The sequence below is a fragment of the Sitophilus oryzae genome, unplaced genomic scaffold (genome assembly GCF_002938485.1).
Source record: "Sitophilus oryzae breed Bouriz unplaced genomic scaffold, Soryzae_2.0 scaffold_578_pilon_pilon, whole genome shotgun sequence".
NCBI lineage: Eukaryota > Metazoa > Arthropoda > Insecta > Coleoptera > Curculionidae > Sitophilus > Sitophilus oryzae.
Window position 1 is genome coordinate 2857969 of NW_022147171.1, and position 21734 is coordinate 2879702.

Genomic DNA, 21734 nt, shown 5'->3' on the forward strand with positions numbered 1-21734 from the left:
ATTTCCAAAATATTATTTATACTCGAATTTTAAACTCTCTACACAATTTATAAATAATTTTTACTCAATATAAAATTAATTACTACTTTCATAAATCCAGCTGGCCGTAAGCATTATTAAAAAATAAAGAAGAGTAAAGGCAAACCACGTAAATGACGTCTAGTTCTTAACCTCGCTAAAATTATTTTCGATTGTCATTCACTAGTCGTTTTTGGCGCCCTTTTTTTTTCGATCATATGGTTTTATATTATGTTTTTTATAGGCATTTGCATTTTTAATTCAAGAATATACGGCTTTTTTGAAGTTTAGGTAAGTTGGTTTACGATGTTTCATTATTGTTACCGGAAACTCTAGTGCACAAACTATTTGATAATTATTAAAAAGCAACGCTTTATTACTAAAAATCGAGCGGCTAATGGTCATCAGACCATATTATTATACAGGATAAGTCTTAAATAAGTGCAAATATTTTCAGGGGTGGTATATTTCGACCCCAGGAACACGTCTATGAGGTTTTTTTCGCAAATAAAAGATGTTGGAAATCGTGCATTTCTTTTTAAATTTCCCTGAATATTTTTCAAAAACGTTTTAGAACTGCCTGTTCATCGCAAATTTTCCCACGGTATAATTTCTTAATCTCTGATATTACCATAGTTACGACTTCACTCCATACGGTACTAAAAGGGATGCAAATACAGAAAAAATCCTGTGGCTCTAAAATTTTTTTCAAAAAAAAATCCTTTTTTTTTAATTTACAAAATTGGTAAAGAGAAAATATGTTTCTTTTATCGAGATCTACCAGCCCTGAAAATATTTGCACTTATTTAAGACTCACCCTGTGTATTGTTTTTAACACGTTATAAAATTTAAAGTTTTAATTAAAATATGATTATAGTTATTAACAAATAATACACTAACAACAATTATATGCCAGATAAATAAGTTATTATCGAACTACGGCAATGCATTGCGTATTTTTATTTTTTTGTAGACATGTTATGGTAAACAATTTCTAATTGTTACATTTAATCCTATACTCAAAAATAGGTCTATTTTTTAGTTCAACACACTAGGAAGTATTTTGATTGATCATTTGAGCAAAAAATCATTTGGAATCGAGTTTGAAGTAGGTATATCTAAAAATATTAAGAAGAAACCAGAACCAAATACCTAAGAAAACTAATAGTTCAGTCATTGGGGATTTGTGCTTGACAAAAAGTCCGGAAGTTTTGCAACTTTGCAGGTTTATAGGTTTTAGGGTCCCTAACTAAAATCCATAAAATGCACATTTCCAGACTTGCCGCCTGGGCCGCCATCTTGGCAAGATGGCGCCCAAAATCGGTATTTTGTGAATATCTCGAAAACTATGCGTTTTTAGCAAAAATTTAGGGAGAGTAAAATTAAAGAGAATAAAATTTCCTATAAAAAAGGTTTTATGAAAATTTTTGCTAAAGTCAATCGTTTAGGCACAAAATACCTGGAAATTTTACAATTTTGCGTAAAATATGATATATTGTTAGATTCTATTTTAAATATATGAATTTGGCGCTCTTTTTAATTATTTGGTTGCTCACGCATGTGCGCCTTAAAGGCGGGACGCGAACGACAGTGAAGGAATAGCGTCGCCGCGGCAGTCACTGCTTGACATTAACCGCGAATTCAAAAGAATTTAACATCAGGTGTGGGGTAATAAACCCGGGTGCTTTTCGTGTGCCTCTGAATTTTGTGTGACTTCATGCTAATTAAATTAGCAATGGCCAAGCGTGCTACAATCGAATCTGTGTCCATCTTCAACGGCGGGCATTGGAAACTCCGCCTATACGAGTGGTTTGTAAAAATAAATTGGTATGAAACAGAATTTCGCTGGTCTGATCGGGAAACCGTAAGTAGAATTGGCCCCTTTTTACTTAAATATGCTAAACGATGGTTTACTGCATGGAAACCCACTCACGAAACATGGAAAAATTTTAAAACAAATTTTTCAGCTGTTTTTCCATAAAAAAAATTCTGGGTAAGCTCATGATCGATCCATGTAACTTTCAAAGTTGCCATGCTCATAGTAACATACATACATACATACATACACATACTAAAGATTGAAGAAAAGTACCAAGAAAGGCTGGGCATTTGATAAAGCGAAGCCAATAAGTCGATTCCAGAGCTATCGGATTTCAGTTCTAAGAAAATTATCAGTTAAATGTTGTTCCATATTTTTCTCAACACAAGTCTAATGAAGTTGGCGACTGTTTATAATATTCGGTGCTTTGTCAGTATTTTACGTCAGGTATTTTTTTACTGTTTTCTTTTGTGTAGCGATTTCAAGCTTATGAGTATTGATGAGTTAACAATTTTAGTATTGAATACCTAAATGGTGTTATTTTTCAACGGTGCCGACTATTCCAGATGAAATCGAATTGAAAATGTTTGTCAACATGGCCTAGTGGTAACTGGTTAAAAAATACAGAAATATGACACCGAAACAGAAACTTAAGATAAATGAAAATAAATTTAGGACAAATAAGCTACGATCATTTTTGTTAAAATAATATTATTTTTAGAAAAAAAAATGTGGCAAACTTCTTTTTATATAAAAGCTTTCTTTTTATATAAAAGCTTTTGTGTCGAAGTCGAAAGGCAGCCGTTTTGATTTATTAAGATTGTTTTCCGACAAGCAGTGTTACGTTACAACTGAAAAAAAGATCTTTTGTGAACTAAACCATTATTTTTATTTTAACTCATGCATCAATTTGTTAAGAAGTATTATGATCAATGCTTAAAATGTATTGTTACTAAAAACATACAGTGTAGGTACCTTTTTAAGTACCGCATGACATGAGAGTTTCGAATTTTTATTACTCTTAATCAAGGCTTTTGTAAAAAGGCGGTATCACAGGAAGTTTAGAAAAAGTACATGTTATAGAGGTATTCATTTCACCGATAAATAACTATAAGTACTATAAAAAAAACACGAGAATAAATAACGGTGTTCGAAATATTGAAACGCTGACTAAATCTATGAGTATTACTTGACGTTCCGAAAAATGTGTAAAAATATTGAAAACTACGAACGTAGTAGAAAGCAAGCTGTTTATGTAAAAGAAAGGATTAATTGAATTATCAGTATTTGTGATTATCTCTCCAGATGTAGCCATTAGGAAAACTTAAAAAGTATTTTCGATTTTTTTTGAGATTGTAGAAATTATTGCAAGAAATTTGATGATGATCCAGCGAACTCCGTAAAATAACGCTTTGCAACCTGTTGATTTTGTTGAAAGCCAGTTTCTTTGTAAAATAACGCTTGACACCGCCATGATTTTCAATCGAGCGGTACATTGCGAACAATAACAAATTTGCTAAGAATAAGTCGAAGAAATTGTCAGTTTGGCCGAACAAACTTTTGTGGTACATTATGTCATTAAACAACTATTGGCTAATGAGCGATATTCAATCCGGAAGTTGGGCGCGCAAACAAACCTTAAGTGTTCTAAGGACCAGTTGCGTCACTGGCCATCTGATTAGACTCCTGAAGACTTTCAGAATCTGGTAGAACTAAACAGTTGTAGGTTGTAAATTGGGTTGAATAAAAAAATATAAAGCAATCAGACTATCTTTGTTTTTTTTTATTTAGTTTAATTTTGTAACATTCTGGGCCGTGTTAGATTGAAAAGTAAATAATTAGCTGACCCATCGTAAATATGTGCTTCTGGCAATATTTCCATCGTGTCAGTCTAAATCTAAATGTAAATTATTTTTGTTAAGTTCATTACTGGCAAATAACCCATCGCAAATACGTATGTACATGTCATACTATTTCCATCGTGTTATCCAGTAATTCATTAGCTGACCCATCGTAAATATGTGCAATATTTTGCAATATTTCCATCGTGTCAGTCGAGAAACTCTGTGATTTTAAACTGACCCATCGTAAATATGTGCTTTGTGCAATATTTCCATCGTGTCAGTCGAGAAACTCTGTAATTTTAAACTGACCCATCGTAAATATGTGCCTCGTGCAATATTTCCATCGTGTCAGTCGAGAAACTCTGTAATTTTAAACTGACCCATCGTAAATATGTGCCTCGTGCAATATTTCCATCGTGTCAGTCGAGAAACTCTGTAATTTTAAACTGACCCATCGTAAATATGTGCTTCGTGCAATATTTCCATCGTGTCAGTAGAGAAACTCTGTGATTTTAAAATGGCTCATCGTGAATACGTGCCTACTGAGTACATATTCCCACTGTGCCACTCACTCAATGAATTGTTATCAATAGAAGTAAACTGATATTGACGTCAGAGTAGTCTGACTCTTGTTTGACTAACGTCCTTCCTGTCTTTATTTCAGCAACTGGCATGGAGATGGTCGAGTGTACTGAATCTCAATCCAAAACCTTTGAAACGTAACGAAGTTTAGCTTTGAATATTTAATTACATCTTGATACACATTATGTATAGCATAATCTTAACGCATATGTTAAAATACAAAATTAAAGTTTTGTTGTTATAGGTACCTATATCATAGGCCTCTTATTTTTTCTATGTTTTGGAACTTGTACATTCCGAGAGCGGAATGATATCAGTTTGGCCGTGTTAGATTCTATTTTAAATATATGAATTTGGCGCTCTTTTTAATTATTTGGTTGCTCACGCATGTGCGCCTTAAAGGCGGGACGCGAACGACAGTGAAGGAATAGCGTCGCCGCGGCAGTCACTGCTTGACATTAACCGCGAATTCAAAAGAATTTAACAATATTATGTATAGTCGATTTTCCGAAATCAAATGTCGATTAGGGTTCACTAAAACTAGTTTTAGTTTAGTTTCTTCAATTTTGTCATAAAACAGTAGCGTATCATTAATTCGCTCATTAATTTATGAATAATTAATTTTAATTATTGAAAATGTGTACTTGTTTCCACACCACCCAAGAGGTAAAGTATATGGCGCGTTTATTTTAACGTGGTCTCCCCGGAGGCCTACTCCACTAGATAAATTAAAAACTTTAACTTATCTGCACAAGCCCGACGGATCTGGCTCATTGATGTCAAAGTCGATCGTGTTTGCTGTGCTGGGCTCATCAGGGTGGTCTCTCAATGCGTCCAACTCTTCATCTTCAGCCGCCAGAGGGATATCTACAGGCAAGTCCAACTCCTCTTCATCGGATTCATCGAGTGACACTTCAGTGACGTTGTCACAGGATTTTCTATTGCAGTATGCACAAATCATTGGACATTTTAATCCTGCTTTTCTGCATCCGCAGGCTTTACCATAGTTGTTGGTTTTGCATTTAGAGGATAAAAATGCCAACAGGGATTTTGGAGCTGGATCTTTCAACGTTGTGACTGGAGTAATGCCTGTTTTTGTTTTCTTCCAACCCCATTCTTCGGCATCTTTGGTACAACCAGACCAATGCTGAACCTGGTGATAAGTTCGCAATAAATGCTGTCCAGCACGACAATTAATTATTCATAAATTAATAATAATGATACGCCACTGTTTCATGACAAAATTGAAGAATTTATTCTATTTAATTTTGCTCTCCTCAAATTTTCGCGAAAAACGCATAGTTTTCGAGATATTCACAAAATACCGATTTTGGGCGCCATCTTGGCAAGATGGCGGCGCCGCGCGCCGGCGGCAAGTCTGGAGATGTGCATTTTATGGATTTTAGTTAGGGACCTCAAAACCTATAAACCTGCAAAGTTTCAAAACTTCCAGACTTTTTTCCAGGCAGGCTCCTTTTTTGATCCCCAATGACTGAACTATAAGTATAAAATTAAAAATATTAATCGATACCTCTGAAATTTACAAATGATATCAGGAATATGCAAATCAACATACAATTGATTCATAAAATGGGACTGAACCCTGTGTCCAAAGAAATTCCATAATTTAATGTAAATAATAGCTGAAAATCTTTATTTAATGATTTACTGTTTTCGAAATAGAATGTGACAATAATATTAATAGCCCAGTCACTGGGAGGCGGAGATGGATAAAATTAGTAACCAACGAATGCCAGTGAGAATGTGTATGTAATGTATGTGAAATAGGAAATGATCTCCTATTTAACCCCTCAAAAATCCCATTCGTGCCCAGTGGGGAAAGTTTGAATAAAACGGCCGCCATTTTGGATTTTTTCTTTTTTTTTCAAATATCTCCGTTTGTATTCCATTTTTCTCCCAGAATCCGAAAATCAATGACCCATGGTGGTACGTTACTGCAGCAAACTCTGTCCACTTATATTTGCTTTTTGTGTCATTATTGTTGCCATCCCGCATTTTTCATAGGCTTTCTACAAAAATATAGTATACAACTTAAATAGCATACCTAATAATTCCAAGTTGGATGCAAATATCTTGCTCTAGCAAAACCCGCAAAACAAAACGCACATAAAAAACGTGCCTATTAAATGGAATCATTATTGTGTATCTGGCATTTGTAGAAATAAAAATTAATATTTAATTTTGAAACAGAAAAAATACAAAAATACTTCCGATAAGGAGGGTTTTGTTGCAGTATGTTGATGTATGAATCAATACAAAACAACGATTCCACTTAATGGATATTGGACATTGGACACGTTTTGTGTAAAATAACGCTTCAAATATTTGCTAAAAAAGTTTTTGGGATAAGGAGGGTTTTGCAACTTGACGCCTCATATATACAAAGATATACACCTACAACTTTATTTTATTTTAACAAATTTAAATACCTCTATTTAAGTTTTAAACTACAAAAAATATAGATTTTATGATTATTTTATTAATTTCAAAACCTTCTATTATATGCTTAAAATTTGTACAGGGTGGGTCAAATTGGACGCTTTTAAAGGGAAACACCCTTTTCTATAGGAGACTGACGAAAACTAATATCGGTGTCTAAAGCTCAATTTTGATCAAAAACGTTCATTCTCGTTTCGGAGCTACTTAGTGTTCAAAAATGTACAATTAACCAAATCGCTTTAACTTTTTTGCTATTGAAAATTTTATATTTTTATGAAAACATTCCCAAAGTAGCTTTTTCCGTAGAATTTAATGGTTTAAGTATAATTTTTTATAATTAATAATTTCATAGTTATCAACAGAAAAATTTATTTTTATTAGGGACACCCTGTATATTTTTATTTAACTGAAAAGAAATTAAAATTAGCTTTCCAAAAATATAGCACACTTGCTATTTTGTTATAGTCCCCTTCGCAATACAGTATTTTTACTAGTAGGCTTTGGAATAACAAGTATCATACCAACCATAAATAGAGCATATTATCATATAAAAATGTTTTGATTTTTACTAGAATCGTCCCTTCATAAAAAAAGACTTGATTTAATTTTCACTTTGATCTAGTCTGTATACTATTTCTTTGCTTTTTCTGGAAGTGTGCAAAAACACCACTAAAACACTATATCTTATAGAACATTTTGCGTCAAATTTGAAGGATATCATCTGAAAAATTATTAATTTGGAAGAAAAGCGGCAGAAAATAATAATATTTTAGTGCAGTTTACTTGTCGCAGCGACCAGCCAACGGCCAGGTCGTTAGTGCGCGTTGTATCGTTATTTGATTTAATGGTATTAGAGGTAGCAGCGACCTGGCTGTCCAGTGCTTCTCTTATACCCACAGATTCAAAATTTTGGGGTTTTTGGAACTCGTGGCACACCATAATAAAATGCCATGTTTAATTGGTCATTAAAAATATTGGTGTGAATCAGTCAAACAAATTTATAGATATTAAAAATTAAATAGTCAAATATATCGTAAAAATTAAGTATATTTACATATGTGATTTAATATAGACGTAAATTAACATATTTTTTAATAAGCCCAATGGTTATTTTGCGCCATAAAATCTAGAATCACATTTAATGAACACGATATTTAAGAGCAAATAAAATAAGTAAAACAATTTTAATGCAGTCTCAGTCTCAGTAATTTAGCGTCTAAAATACTCTAATTGCGTCGAAAATAATTAAGAATTATATAATTTGTATTAATTATTTCTATAAATACTTATACCTAATTAGCAGATACTAGAAGCCATAATTCAGCATTTTTGGTAAAACTTTAATAGGTATATAATTATTAAGCATCTTTATATTTTTTTTTTTTTCTTATAAAATTTACAGTGCATGACATTCAAGTGTCATTCTATATAATTATTATCATATCCAAAATATATAATGTAAAAAATGCGAAGTCTTCTATTTTTTCTCTATATATGTATTTTCCCAGCCAACAAACACCGATAGAAATATTCGGTATCTTCTTATTCTAAGCAAATTTCATATATAGGGTGTTCCTTAATGGCGTGTTAATATTTAAGGGGGTGTTTCTGGATACTATTCTAAGAGAAAAACTTCATATGAGTGTATAACCTAAACATCTTAATTTCTGAGATATAAGATGGTAAAATTATCTAAAAAAAAACTTTTTTTACAATAACTCTGATTTTATTACAGATATCTTTATGAAACTTAATACAAAGAATTTTATTTATTTCAACCAGTGCCGTCCATACGGGTTTTATATTGAATAATTTTGGGGAAAAAAGTGATACACCACTGACTTCTCTTAAAATAAAGATTTTCTTCAAAATCTCCATTCATTTCTAAATATTTTTTATCTCTTATTTTTTCGTCCGACTCATAGTTTTTGATTAAAAAATTAAAATCAGTTTATTTCATGGTCAAATCGCTGAAAATCTGATGCGGTGACTTGTGTTACCCACTATAAAGTCCACCTCCGAGGAGTCAGCTCTTCCTCTCCCCTTACCCGGAACTGCCGCATGGCATTACTTCGGGTTCGTACGTGATCTTGGGGTTTATATCTTATCTATGTTATTTTTTATCTATATTCTATTCTATTTATTTTTAGGATACTTCCACATTTCTTGCCTTTTCATCTTTTCCTTTCTCTATTATTATTTCTTTCATAAATTCCCCTACCTTTCCCCATATTTCGCTAGTTTTGGTCATTTTCATAGTCAAGGTGTCCGAAGTTAACATTCCTACATCTGACAATAAGGACGTCTTCCCACCTCGGACAACAGAACAAGGTGTGCTCGGCATCGTCGATTTCGTCGCAGTACATGCAGTTGCCATTTGGTATTTTCTTTATTCTGTGCAAGTCCATGAAGACTCCATGCCCGGAAAGAAACTGCGTAATGTAATAGTCCACGTCTTCGTGTTTCCTACTTGTCCAGTCCTCCACGTTGTGTATTAACTTTCTAGTCCACCTTCCCACTCTGGGATGTATCCCACTCCTCATGCCATTTTTGATAGGTACCTCGTCGTTGATGGTTTTTCACCTCATCGTTAATCTCTGCTTTGACATATAACTCTCGCTTTTCCTCAGCTGCTAAATGCAGCGGGATCAGCCCAGCTATAACCAACACGGCATCTGTTGATATCGTACGATACGCTGAACAGATCCTTAGGGCCATTTTTCTCTGTGTGGAAAGCAATATATTTTTCGTCCGTTGGAATTTTAGTGCCTCGACCCATACAGGAGCGCCGTATAGAATTATATTTTGCATTGACACCGCAAGAACTTTTCTTTTTTTTGAGGACGGTCCTTTTAGGTTCGGAAGTAGTCCACATATAGCTTTGACAGTTCTATTGGCTTTTCCGCAAGCATCCTTTACATGTTGACTGTAAGTTAGCCCTCTATCTAGTGTTATTCCGAGGTATTTTACTGTATTAGTTCGTTTAACGTACTTCCCACCGACTTTAAATTGTATACCACCTATCTTTGTCTTTCGGTTTAGAAGAATAGCAGTTGTTTTCTCTGGCGCAACTTCCAACTGGTTTTGGTTCATCCACAAGTATATATAGTGTAAAGCCTCTTCGGTTTTGCGTATCATTCCTTCGGAGGTTTCAGCTGTGGTTAATACAGCCAGATCATCTGCGTAGCAGATTATTTTTACTCCTTGAGGCACCCTTATTTCCATTACGTCATCGTAAAGGATGTTCCAAAGGGTAGGACCCAAAACCTATCCCTAGGGTACGCCTCCCCCAACCTCTTCTTGGTGGTCTTTATCCAAGTTTACAGTACGCTGTGTAAAATATGATATTATAATATTTATAAGATATGGGCTGATGTTTCTTCTTGCTAACTTTGACAATATTATAGGCCATGCTGCCATATTAAATGCATTTCTCACATCTAGTAGTATCAGCGCATGCCATTTTTCGGGTTTGTCCTTGACGGTCTTTGTTACAAGATCAACTGCACTTATTGTTGTGATTTTTTTATGAATCCAAACTGGTTAGGGTTAAACCCACGCGGTGACTTGTGTGGAAATCATTTCTGCATCGGCTCGAAGAAAATTAAGAAATAAAACATTTTCTTTTTGTATATCAAAATATGCAAGTTGATGCATGGAAGACGTGTGTGTCAAATATAACATTAGAGATATTTTGAAAAAAAAATAGAAAATTTTACCACCCTGTATCTAAAAAGTTAAGATAATTAGGACATATATTCATATGTAGTTTTTTTCTTAGAATAGGTCCAAGAATCACCTCCTTAAATATTAACAAGTCATTAAGGAAAACACTATATATGTACGGGAAGGGGTTCAATGGGTTGGGGCGCAAAATGCGTTAGAAAGTATAAATATAGTGCACTTTTTTTCCAGCGATAAAAATATTTCTATTAGTGAGAGATGTTGTGCAGTTAAGAAAAAAAAATAGTCTAAGTAATCCGTGAGAATGGGTAATATGACTGGCAGGTGAAAAATTGGATAAAAATTATTGAAACAATCGCCCTTATTTTCGCAGTCCCAAAAATTTGTCATGGCTCATGTGGAACATCCCGAAAGCCTTGCCAGACTCGTCTAACGGTGCGCTAAATACGGCATGTTCAATTATACAGGTGATTGTTCTTATCTCTACAAAAATCAAAATTTTTTGCATCAAAAATACGAAATGTTACGACCTAACTTATGAGTCTGGCGGGGCTTTCGCTATTGTAAATGACAGCCAGACGTGTATTTTCTATGAATTATAGTAATATTTATCAAGTGACAAATTTTAAAATCTGGGAAAATAAGAGCAAAAATTTTGAAATTTTTGCAATTTTCAAAATACCGCCAGACTCATTTGCCAATTCTGTAAATTAGCCAGATTTGCTTTTGATTATCGTTTATTGATAGTATCAAATGATCCTTGATTGCCTTTGATTTGATCAATCCTATGTCATCGAGGAATATAATCAATCTAGAGTGTTAATTGTTTCTGACTCTTTAGAGATCGTGTCAAAAATTAAAGACATATTTGTCCATGATCCTCTGAAACAAAAAATTCAGAGGCTTATTCGAGAGTGCGGCGAAAAGGGAAACAAACTCACGTTTGTATGGGTCCCTAGCTACACTAATATCCTTGGCAACACAATAGCAGATGAAGCTGCTCAGCAAGCTGCTAGAAGAGATACCATTGATTTCCATTATATTAGTAAATATGATCTTAAGTTCTACTGCACAAAAGAACAGAAAGGGAATGGCGGGATGAGTGGGCAGGTCAAAGCTTTCCACAGGTCAAAGCTTCAAAGCTTTGCGCAATAAAACAGGATCCATCAACCCCAGTCCAGATTGACGAGCGGATGAATCCAGAGTGCATCGTCTTCATATTGGGCATACTGCGGTGACTCATGCATATCTGCCTAACAGAGAAATACCTCCAATCTGTATTCGTTTGTGATGTTGAGTTGACAGTAACTCACATTATATGTGAATGTCCTCAATACACGGTAGGAAGAAATAGATTCGATATACGTGGTGAAATTCATGATAATTTAACTGAAGAAGAAAAAATTAAAAATATTTTGAAATTTATGAAAGATATTAATATATACCACCAACTGTGATACTCTTCTATGATACTCTAATCCAAGTGTGATAATGTGATGTAAATAATTACCTTTTTTTCTTAATGTTTGTTTTTTGTTGTATATTTTTTTTGTGTATAGTTCTTTTTATCCTTTTGTCGCTCAATTTGAAATGTTTATGTCAATGTAGATTTATAAATTTTGAATTGTCCTTGTAAGATTGAACCCCTTGCCTTGAGGATATTGAGATGGATCCCTGTAATTGCATTATTGTTAACAATAACGAGTTGTATATGGCTAATGATTCTGGTGTTCGATGCCTTGGAAAAAAAAAGTATCAAATGATACGCTAAATTTCAAGCATGGAAAAATAAGGGCTATGGATTTCAAAAATCTGTCAAATTTTCAGCCAGAACTAACTTTCCACCATTTGGGATGTGGCAGACTGTTAGTTCCATTAATAAAATGATTCATATTAATGGATGTCAAATGTATATATCTGCATATAAAAAATAAGTGGACTTTTTTATTTTATTTTGAAAACCCATCCGAAAATTTAATGTCACCATCTGACCAAACTATTGATATATTCACCCACTGGAAAAGTAAACACAAAAAAAATCACTGCCTCCTGGCCTGGAATCCTATTAGTAATCGAAATGGTAGATTGAAATTATTACAGAAATAAAGATCTATTATCTCTAATATTGATACTAACAATTTATAACAAAAATGTTGCATAGGTGCTTCCATAGCATCTGAATAAAATAATCTGACTTGATTTATTGTCGCCTGAACAATGGTCGACTGAACAAATAATAAGCAAAGGAAATTATAACAATAGAAAAAAAAAACTTTATCTCAATAAAAATTTCCGTCATGATAATAGCTGTGATAATAGGTTATATCGTGTACTTCCGGAAACTAAAATCCTGTCATAAATTTCCTGTCTGTAGAATGATAAGAACTTTTGTATTGTGAAAGTGGCGAAATTTTGGTAATGCCAATAACCGCCCAAACACGCAAGGGATTCTTAAGTGATCGGTCCTGCAGTCCAGATTGACATTCCGGATCCGCCGAGACGGTCGTTCAGAGTACAGATACTTTGCTGTATTTTACTAGATACAGAGATAAACGCGCATATCTGATCTTTCATCAGGTTAGAAGTCACGATAATCGGTTAAAATATTACAAATAGAAAACCTATCCTGAAATCAAAACTATATTTGGTATTTACTTCAGGATGGTTTAAACTTACTTTGCTATAAATATAGTAATCTTAAATCATACAGAGTGTGTGTGATAAGAGGCGACATGTCCCTATCATTTAAGTGCAGTAGCTCTCTAGTTGAAAATAGACACTAACAGTCATCTGTAGCTAGATGTTAGTTGGTCAGTAGGCACGAATATATCTGCACATTTCTAATTATTGTAACTCCCTTTTATTGTTATTTTGGTAACACGGAATACTACTAACTAGTATAGTTTTATTTCAATTGAGAACTAAAAAATTAACATTTTTTGTGTTTAGAGTATTTAATTTTTTTAACGGTTTCGCAGATATTCGCGATATTATTAAATACAAGAAAATACGAGAGAAAAATAATTGGGTGTCTGATAAAAATTTACTGTAGAAAATGCCATATCAAATATAAAACCGCGAATATCTGAGAAACCGTTAAAAATTTAAAAAAACTCTAAGACAAAAAATGTTTATTTTCTAATTCTCAATATATTAAAAAAAATATATACAGGGTGTTCCATTTAAGAAATGGAAGAAAAATTATTTTATATTTGGGAGGGTTTGGCGTAGAATTTTGAACATCCTGTATGAATTAAGATTACGATAATTATAGCAAAGTAAGTACAGACCTTCCAAAGTAAATACCTAATATAGTTTTGATTTCAGGACAGTTCTTGTCGAGGTTCTTGTATTTTTAATAATTTTTTTTAGAAAGGCTGAAAAATTTATATTTTTTTTTATTTATTTATTAACACCTCTGAGGCTAATGAAATATATTTACCTACTCAAATGTTAGGATTATGTAAAATGATCCGAAAGAAAGTCAAAAATTCAATAATATACAGTGCATTCCATTTAAAAAATCATAATGATCCACTCACACTTTTTTGAGCCACCCTGTTGAAGTTAAATTATTTTCCTGAAATACCATCCTAGTATATACTATAGATTTGCACTTAAACAAAATTGTCAAGTTTTTTATTCTAGGAGCTACACATTACAGATGCTCTACGCACTATTGCCGGACCTTGTATAATATATACCGGGTGTGTTTAATAAAGTGGCTTACCTTTATAACTTTTTTATTTTTTCAGATAAAAAAACAGATTTGATATGTTAGTATATGAAATAAATTACTGTTTCACCGGAAATGACTACAACTTTTGATTTTTAAATGGCACCCTCTGTATTTTTTTACTTTATTCGTTAGAAAATGACACAATTTCCAAAGCGGGAAAACAACTCTCAATAGAATGATATATCATATATCAGCTTTTGACATTTTCGCATATGGTTTATTTAAAATTGTATCATGCGGTTCACATTGACAATTTGACACGAAAAACATTAAACACGATGAGAAAATTAAAAACGATCAAATCTATTTTTCCAAGATGAAAAATTAGTGCTTTTAACACAGCTGTGTCACTAGATTAAAATTTAAAATACGATTTTTTTAAAGTGAAAATGTCAAAAGTTGACATAAGATATGTCATTCTATTCAGATTGTCATTTTCTATCGAATAAAGTAAAAATATACCGAAGATGTCATCATTGGCGTAGCTACAGGAGTGCCCGGGGGTGCCGCCCCCCCCCCAGGTACTGCTGGGCACTTATTTAAGACTTACCCTGTAGAATTATTTAGGCCTCACCCTGTATAATTATTCTGTAAAAGTTTTTTTTCAGAATTCTTCTGCAATGTGGCAATATTTCCCAAATAAAGCCTTTTGAAAAATGTGTTTTTTTATAAAATCCCGGGTATACAGTCTACAGTGATACATTTTTTCGCTGCAGGTGTACAGAAATTAACCAACAAGATAACAATTTCCGATGCACGTGATCTACTTTGAGTGACAAGTGATGGCGACAGCGCTGCCAGATTGTGATGAACTTATGAGATGAATCTTAATGTATGAATCTTAATGTAAGATTGATAAACAATATATTTATTATATCATTTTTTAAAGATTTATACGTTTTATTTGTAATTTAATAATTATTATTTTAGTAATTAATTTATTTATTAACAGTAGTCACTAACAGTAACAGTAGCAATAAGTAAAAATAACTTTGAAACTGGTATAATGTGCTTACCAATCAAACTTACTTCTCTGAGTGCAGTCAAGGGTAATAAGCTACTAGCCCTTTTCTTCGACTGTTTAAATGCTTCGACACATTCTCAACACACAATTTCAAGAAATGCAATACAAATACTCGAAAATTTAGTTCTTAAAAGAACTGTTTGTGCTTAAAAGTACCATTTAAAAAAAAGACTACGAAAATCGGCAAAAAAGCGAGAATTATTTCCAAATTTTTAACAACACGATATTATACAAAATAATGACTGACAATATGGTAGTAACTATCATATCGTCAATTTGATAAATAAACCACAGAAACCAACTATAGACAGTATGGTTCATAATCTAGAAAAAATAAATATTTTTTGTCTATCATTAAATAATTTAGATTTTTTTTAACTATAATCTCAATCAAACTGATCAAACACGGGAACAGTGATTTTTTAATTGCTTTTCATACCTTTATTTACAACAGCTATATTAAATATAAATTAAATAATTAGACTTTAATATATCAATAACAGATTGAAATTAATTTGTTTTTAAGTAAACAATGTTTAGAAAGTATGAGTCACGTGGGGAAACTACTTACCTATTTAAAATCTTTAAATAGATAATATTGAATACGCATTAGATATATTTCTTCAGAAAATTATAACAAAATTACAAATATTATTAGATCAATTAAAATATAAAAATGCCTACAAAAAAAAATAGGCAACAACACAATTTGCATAAAAGAATAGTACAAATAAAATTTAAAGTACTAACGTAAACACACGACCGATTTCAAGAACATGAAAATAGATTCTTGTGCATGCATCTTTAAAAAAATTATATTATGATTAACGAATAACGAAATTGTACGTAAATACAATAATAATAAAATACAATATAATAAAATTTATAATTGTAAGATGAAGAAAATGTGAAATAATGTGAAAAAAAATGAATAATATAAACAAAATTAATTGAAATAGTTTTCCAAGCAAAAAGAATCGTAAATGTTCTTACCTTCATAATTGAACAACTTCTTGACACTTGCCAAAACTCTAAGATAAATTAATCAACACCCTCACACAAGTTTTTAAATGGCCAGGTTGAAGAAGCGACTATTTCCGATCAGTTAAAAAATGATTATTATTAGGTACCATTATTTATCAAGGTAAACGCGACCAATTTTAAGTACCGGCTACACAGAGTATGTAAATATATCAGTAAATTCTTGATGGTTCGAGTTCTCTAGAGTAGCAAAAACTAAGCAGGGTCATATTGACGATTATAGTTTTGTAGAGTGATAAACAATAAATTGAAAACGACGCGACCGACGCACAGTCAGACCATTTTGTAAGATTCTCACATACTCAGAAAATACTCTTATTATATTATTATTGGTACATATACATGGTGTCCCAGAAATAAGGGCAAGTATTTTAAGGAGTGGTAGATCTGGTCAAAAGCAACATTTTTTCTCTTTACCATTTTTCGAAGAAGTTCAAAATAACTGAGTTATTTTACTTTGAAAATTTAAACGAAAAATGCTTTTTTACTTAAATTTTGAGAACCACTGGATCTTTTCTGGATTTTCGTTCACGTAAATTTAATCTATTACCTATGTCGCCATATTATTAAGAAATTATGTTTTTTAACTTAAAACTAAAAACATTTCCAGAAATTTTCAATTTTTTTTTTCGCAAAAAAAACGTGTTTCTGAGGTCGAAATATAAAACTACCAGTTAAAGTACTTGCACTTATTTCTGGGACACCCTGTATAGGGTGGTCCGAATTGTATTCGGGAAACTTCGGCAGTATATTCTGCGGATAAAAATAAGTAAGTAATTTCGCAGCTAACGCCGATATTAAAAATTTGGATGGAAAGGGGTGTTCTTTTACATAAGAAATTATATGTCGATGTCAGTATGACTCCTAACTGTAAAGGGCGCCACCTATGCAGGATGTCCCAGAGTGCAGATATTTTAAGGGGTGATAAGAAACATCTTTTCTCTTTACCATTTTTAAAATTAATTGAAAATAACCGAGTTATTTAACTTTGAAAATTAAAAAAGTAAAGGCAACATTTTGAGAACCGCTGGCCACAACTGGCTATTAAGCGCTTTTCGTGACCAAAAACAATTGAATACGTCAATCAATCTTAATTTATGTCGTATACTAACATACAAATCTGGGTTTTTAAGTGAAAAAAAAATAAAAAAGTTATTATTTTATGCCAAATAACATTTACTACTACAGAGTGAGTCACAAATAAGTCACAAATAAGTGCAAATATTTTCAAGGCTGGTAGATCTCGATAGAATGAGCATATTTTCTCTTTACAGTTCTTCAAATAACTCCAAAATAACAGAGTTATTTTACTTTGAAAATTAAAAAAAATAGTTTTTGGTTAAATTTTCAGAATTGCGGATCTTTTCTGGCTTTTCTTTCTTGTAAATTTACCTATGTTGTAATATTATCAAGCAAATAGCGCACAAACAAGGTTAATGTTCCGCAGACGGGGGTTTCGAGGGAATTTAGACGAATGGATTTGCAATGTTACAAGATAAACATTTAAGAGACTATACCCGGACTTCCCTCAGGATATCTGAGGGAAGACTCGAAACTAGCCATTAGCTCTCAAATCTCAAAATTGAGTTTGCCGATTGTTTACAAAATATTATTTGGTTTAATGAAAGCATTTTTACATATTATAGTGTGTTCAATAGAAATAATGAATACATTTGGAGTGCAAGTAATCCAAAGCACATTAGGGAAGTTCCTCTTGCACGCTATTTTCAGCTTAATCTTTCCGGGACCGTGCGGGGTATTTTAGGTACCCCAGATGCGTTTTTTCTTTAATAACTTTTACAATTTTTATTTCTCACTTTTTTCCTATCAATCCTAGAATATATATTACAACACCTTTTTTTTAACAAAATAGCCAAATAATTTTTTTATTTTCGGCAAAAAACTGAAATTTACTGCCTGGGGTACCTCCGTTACCCCGCACGGCCTGCAGTGATTCGAAGTCTTACACGCACTATTCATGTTTTTTCGTATTGGTGACTTTGTATGAAGACGTAAACAAGTTCTATATTCAGTTTAGTGTTGGTATTTACTGTGATGTAGTAAGTTAGTGTATGTATTTATTGGAAAATGGCGCAAAAGGAATATACTGATGATGGGCTAACAAAAAAGGAATTCCTGCCGAATTCGCTTCGAGAGCTGCGAAGAGCAATCCTTCAACACAAGGACTTGTACTTTTAAACGTTCTAAGAATTAAATAAAATAGTAACAAGTTTCACAAAACTGTAAAAACAGCAATAAAATCATCATCAACAGCAATCATATAAATCCTGCTAAAGAAATTCAACCTAATTCAAACCAAAGATGCGGCTTTTGCGCCAGATAACGTAAGAGAAAAACAAAAATATTATGTAATACATGCAAAACCCCCATTTTTAATATTCTCGGCAAAGAATGTAAAACGTTTTTGACACTGACTGCCAAAATAATGTGTAGAAAACTAATAAGAGTTTAGTTTTAAAATTAAATGTTTTTTATATTAAACAAATACAAAATATTTAAATTATTGACGTTTTATTATTAAACTTTACAAATAATTACTGGTAATTTACCTGAGTGACAAACTATTAATAGTTTTTGAAATATTTCAGTGGGGTATCGTAGTTACCCCACACGGCCTGAAACGTAACTTTTTGTAGCACGGTCCCCGAAAGGTTAAATGTGTCGGCAGGCATTTCCTCTGATACATTATTAGGACCTAATGGCTTCTATGAATGGACTGGAGTTTTTAACAACTCAACTTAAAAAAATAACTTGACGATTTACCAAAGGCACATTTTAACAGGTACTGGTTCCAGCATGACGCGGCTCGGTTACTGCCTACTTAAAACAAAAATGCCAACATAGGCGGATGGGAAATCTTGGACCTGTTAAATGGCCAGCGCTGTCTCCTTATCTTAACATTTTGGACACATTACTGTGGAGCTCCTTAAAAATATAGTGTAGTGGCAGCAAGATGGAAGAACAGTAGCAGAACAGTGGAAGATCTGAGGAAAATATACCGCGATTTTGAGATATTAGAAGAAGGGATATAAGAACTTGGGCGGTCAATAATTTAAATCGACGGGCACGATTATATAACCAAGAAGAGGGCCATCATTTCGAACACTTACTATAAATTTAGCATAAATTAACGAATGACCTACAACTATATCTATTCTAGTTTCCATGTATCTTCGTTGGTTTTTAAAAAGGGCAAAATTTTAACCAGCTTTTCATATAGTATTTATTATGTCATGTTGGTATCTTTCTAAATACGTTTGAAAATATTATGTATGATCTATTCGATTATAACGAAAGAAAATTACATGTTTATGTAAAAAAATATTTTCATAATTATTTTTTAAGTTTCTCATATTCGAAAGTTAGGCTCCCTCCCCCTCCAATTAGATATGACAAAAATGGTGTGAAAGCAAGAAAAATAGTTTTGATAACGTTATATTAACCAAGCACTTTTATTGTTATTTCTCTCTTGAGACAACATACAGTGTGGTGATAAAAATATTTCAATTCAGCCAAATTTGGAAATTTTAATTTTAATTAGATTTATTACCCCACAAGAGAACTTTTTAAATGAAAAATCGTTTCAACTTAATTTGAGGTAATTTGCCTTAATTAATACAAAGGTCTCTTACTGACAGCCAGCTCAATTTAAAAATTTAAATTAATTTAAAAAATATAGAGAATTAATTAACACAATAGATGCGACGAATTATTATTAAGCCAATTAATAGGCCAATTAGACGTTTAGGTCAATACCTTATTACAGGCAACTTTGTAAGTTGAGTAAGTATAATTTTAACTACACTTTTAATTACATAGGGTTTTCTCTTTTGTTGCGGATAAAACCAAAATATGCTTAAAATCAGTTTTAGAGTTAATTTAAATGGTAATATCACATTAAAAGAAATATTTTAACTTAGCTAATAGTCCACGAAATGAAGGTTGAAACCACGGCTTAATTCTTCGACCGGGACTTTTTAAGTTTAAGGGGAAAATTGTAACACCGTGCTCAGCCAGCTTTAGCCAGCAAATGGCCGAAAATCAGTTTATCGGAAATATCTGTCAAAATATGGCAATTTACAAAATTTTTCTTTGAATAAAAAATGAAGCTTAGGTAATTACCTATAAAAATTACTTTAATCCTTATAATTCTTTACGTAAAATAACGTTTTTAAGATATTACGCCTCGAAGATCCCTGAATTTTCTCTTTAAGTCTTAACGCTTCGGAGATATATTTCATAAGCGTATCATTAAGTTTTATATTTTTTAAGATTCAAAGTTCATTTAAAAGGTAGAATCAACAGCTATCACATTTTGGAACTTGTTTGAATTTTGTCATATTTTATGATAATAAATCTGGATCAGAACGATTATGGTCGGTCCGATTTTGTTAGGTTAGGTTAGGTTAGGCCTAAGGCCGGATGCTCAACAAATCGGACCGACCATAATCGTCCTGATCGATACGATTGTGGTCATTCCAACCGAAATCGGTTGAATGTGTTCACCGGATTGCATCGGGACGATTATGGTCAGATTTATTTTAAAGTGGAGATACCTAGTCTCCTCCAAGATGTCGTCAAGTTTAGACGAAGCACTCCCGTACATAAGACGAAGACGGCGCCGTCGCGCGTCGTCGCCGGTTTTGGGTACATCCGTACATAGCGGAAAATCAAAACAGAGGTGCTTTCATTTGCGGTCGTGAATTGGCATACCACAACAAGTTCAAAGCTATGTACCGCATGTCGAAAGACAGCTTTAACCTCCTATGTGGAGCCTCCTAACCTACATGGTGCGGGCGTATATTTCCAAACGAGATACAAATTACACGAAATGTGTGTCAGTGGAAGAAATAACTGCCGACTGCCGACCAAAGACGTTGCAAGCAGCGTCGCGTACGACTAATGTCGCCCGATTAAAATCGGTCACGACTGAAATCTTGTCAGTGGACACGTACCTATTTGCGATTAGGTGCAAAATCTTCGTCGCGCGATCGAAATCTGGACGATTTGTGTCGGTCCGATCTGGCGAGAATCCGGCCTAAGACTGACAATGACTGCCAAGAAAATGTACATTTAATTCCAATAGTAAGACACCCCTCGCTAAATCTATTCCAAACTGATGAAACACAGAATTAACTTACCTTTACAATCATATTATAGCCAAATAACACTACAACACTATTATTCGATAGGTACTTCTAAGAGCTAGCAGTAAAATATAATTTTAAAATAAGATGTAATTAATAAAATTTTTAAATATATTAAAAGTTTCGAATGTTAATAATTATTTCCTGGAATAAGGAAGGACTAAAAAAATAATACCCGCACAAATATTATAAAAAGATAAGGCATGAAAATAATGAAACGAATATATTTATTTATGAGTTAATCGGTTGATTTTGATACTAAATATAATGTTATCTTTACAAACAATGGAGGAGTTACAGCAAATGTATTTTATTGTTAAGTTTATAGTTAAAAAAATAACTATACATACCGGGT

General features: G+C 32.7%; 1 protein-coding gene across 4 annotated transcripts in view; it reads right to left on the bottom strand.

Annotated features, from left to right (window-relative positions):
* Nucleotides 1-21734, bottom strand: part of LOC115887575 (protein croquemort-like) — a 155042-nt gene that overhangs the window by 114242 nt on the left and 19066 nt on the right. The window contains exon 1 of one of the 4 annotated variants that reach the window (XM_030907036.1): nucleotides 21374-21400. The exons of 2 other annotated variants lie outside the window; for them this stretch is intronic. In XM_030907036.1, coding sequence (XP_030762896.1) covers nucleotides 21374-21385 — 12 coding nt within the window. In that variant the 5' untranslated portion in view covers nucleotides 21386-21400. Of the gene's footprint in view, nucleotides 1-16163; nucleotides 16481-21373; nucleotides 21401-21734 lie in introns of those variants that run through there. One more of the 4 variants, XM_030907037.1, reaches the window with a different exon arrangement.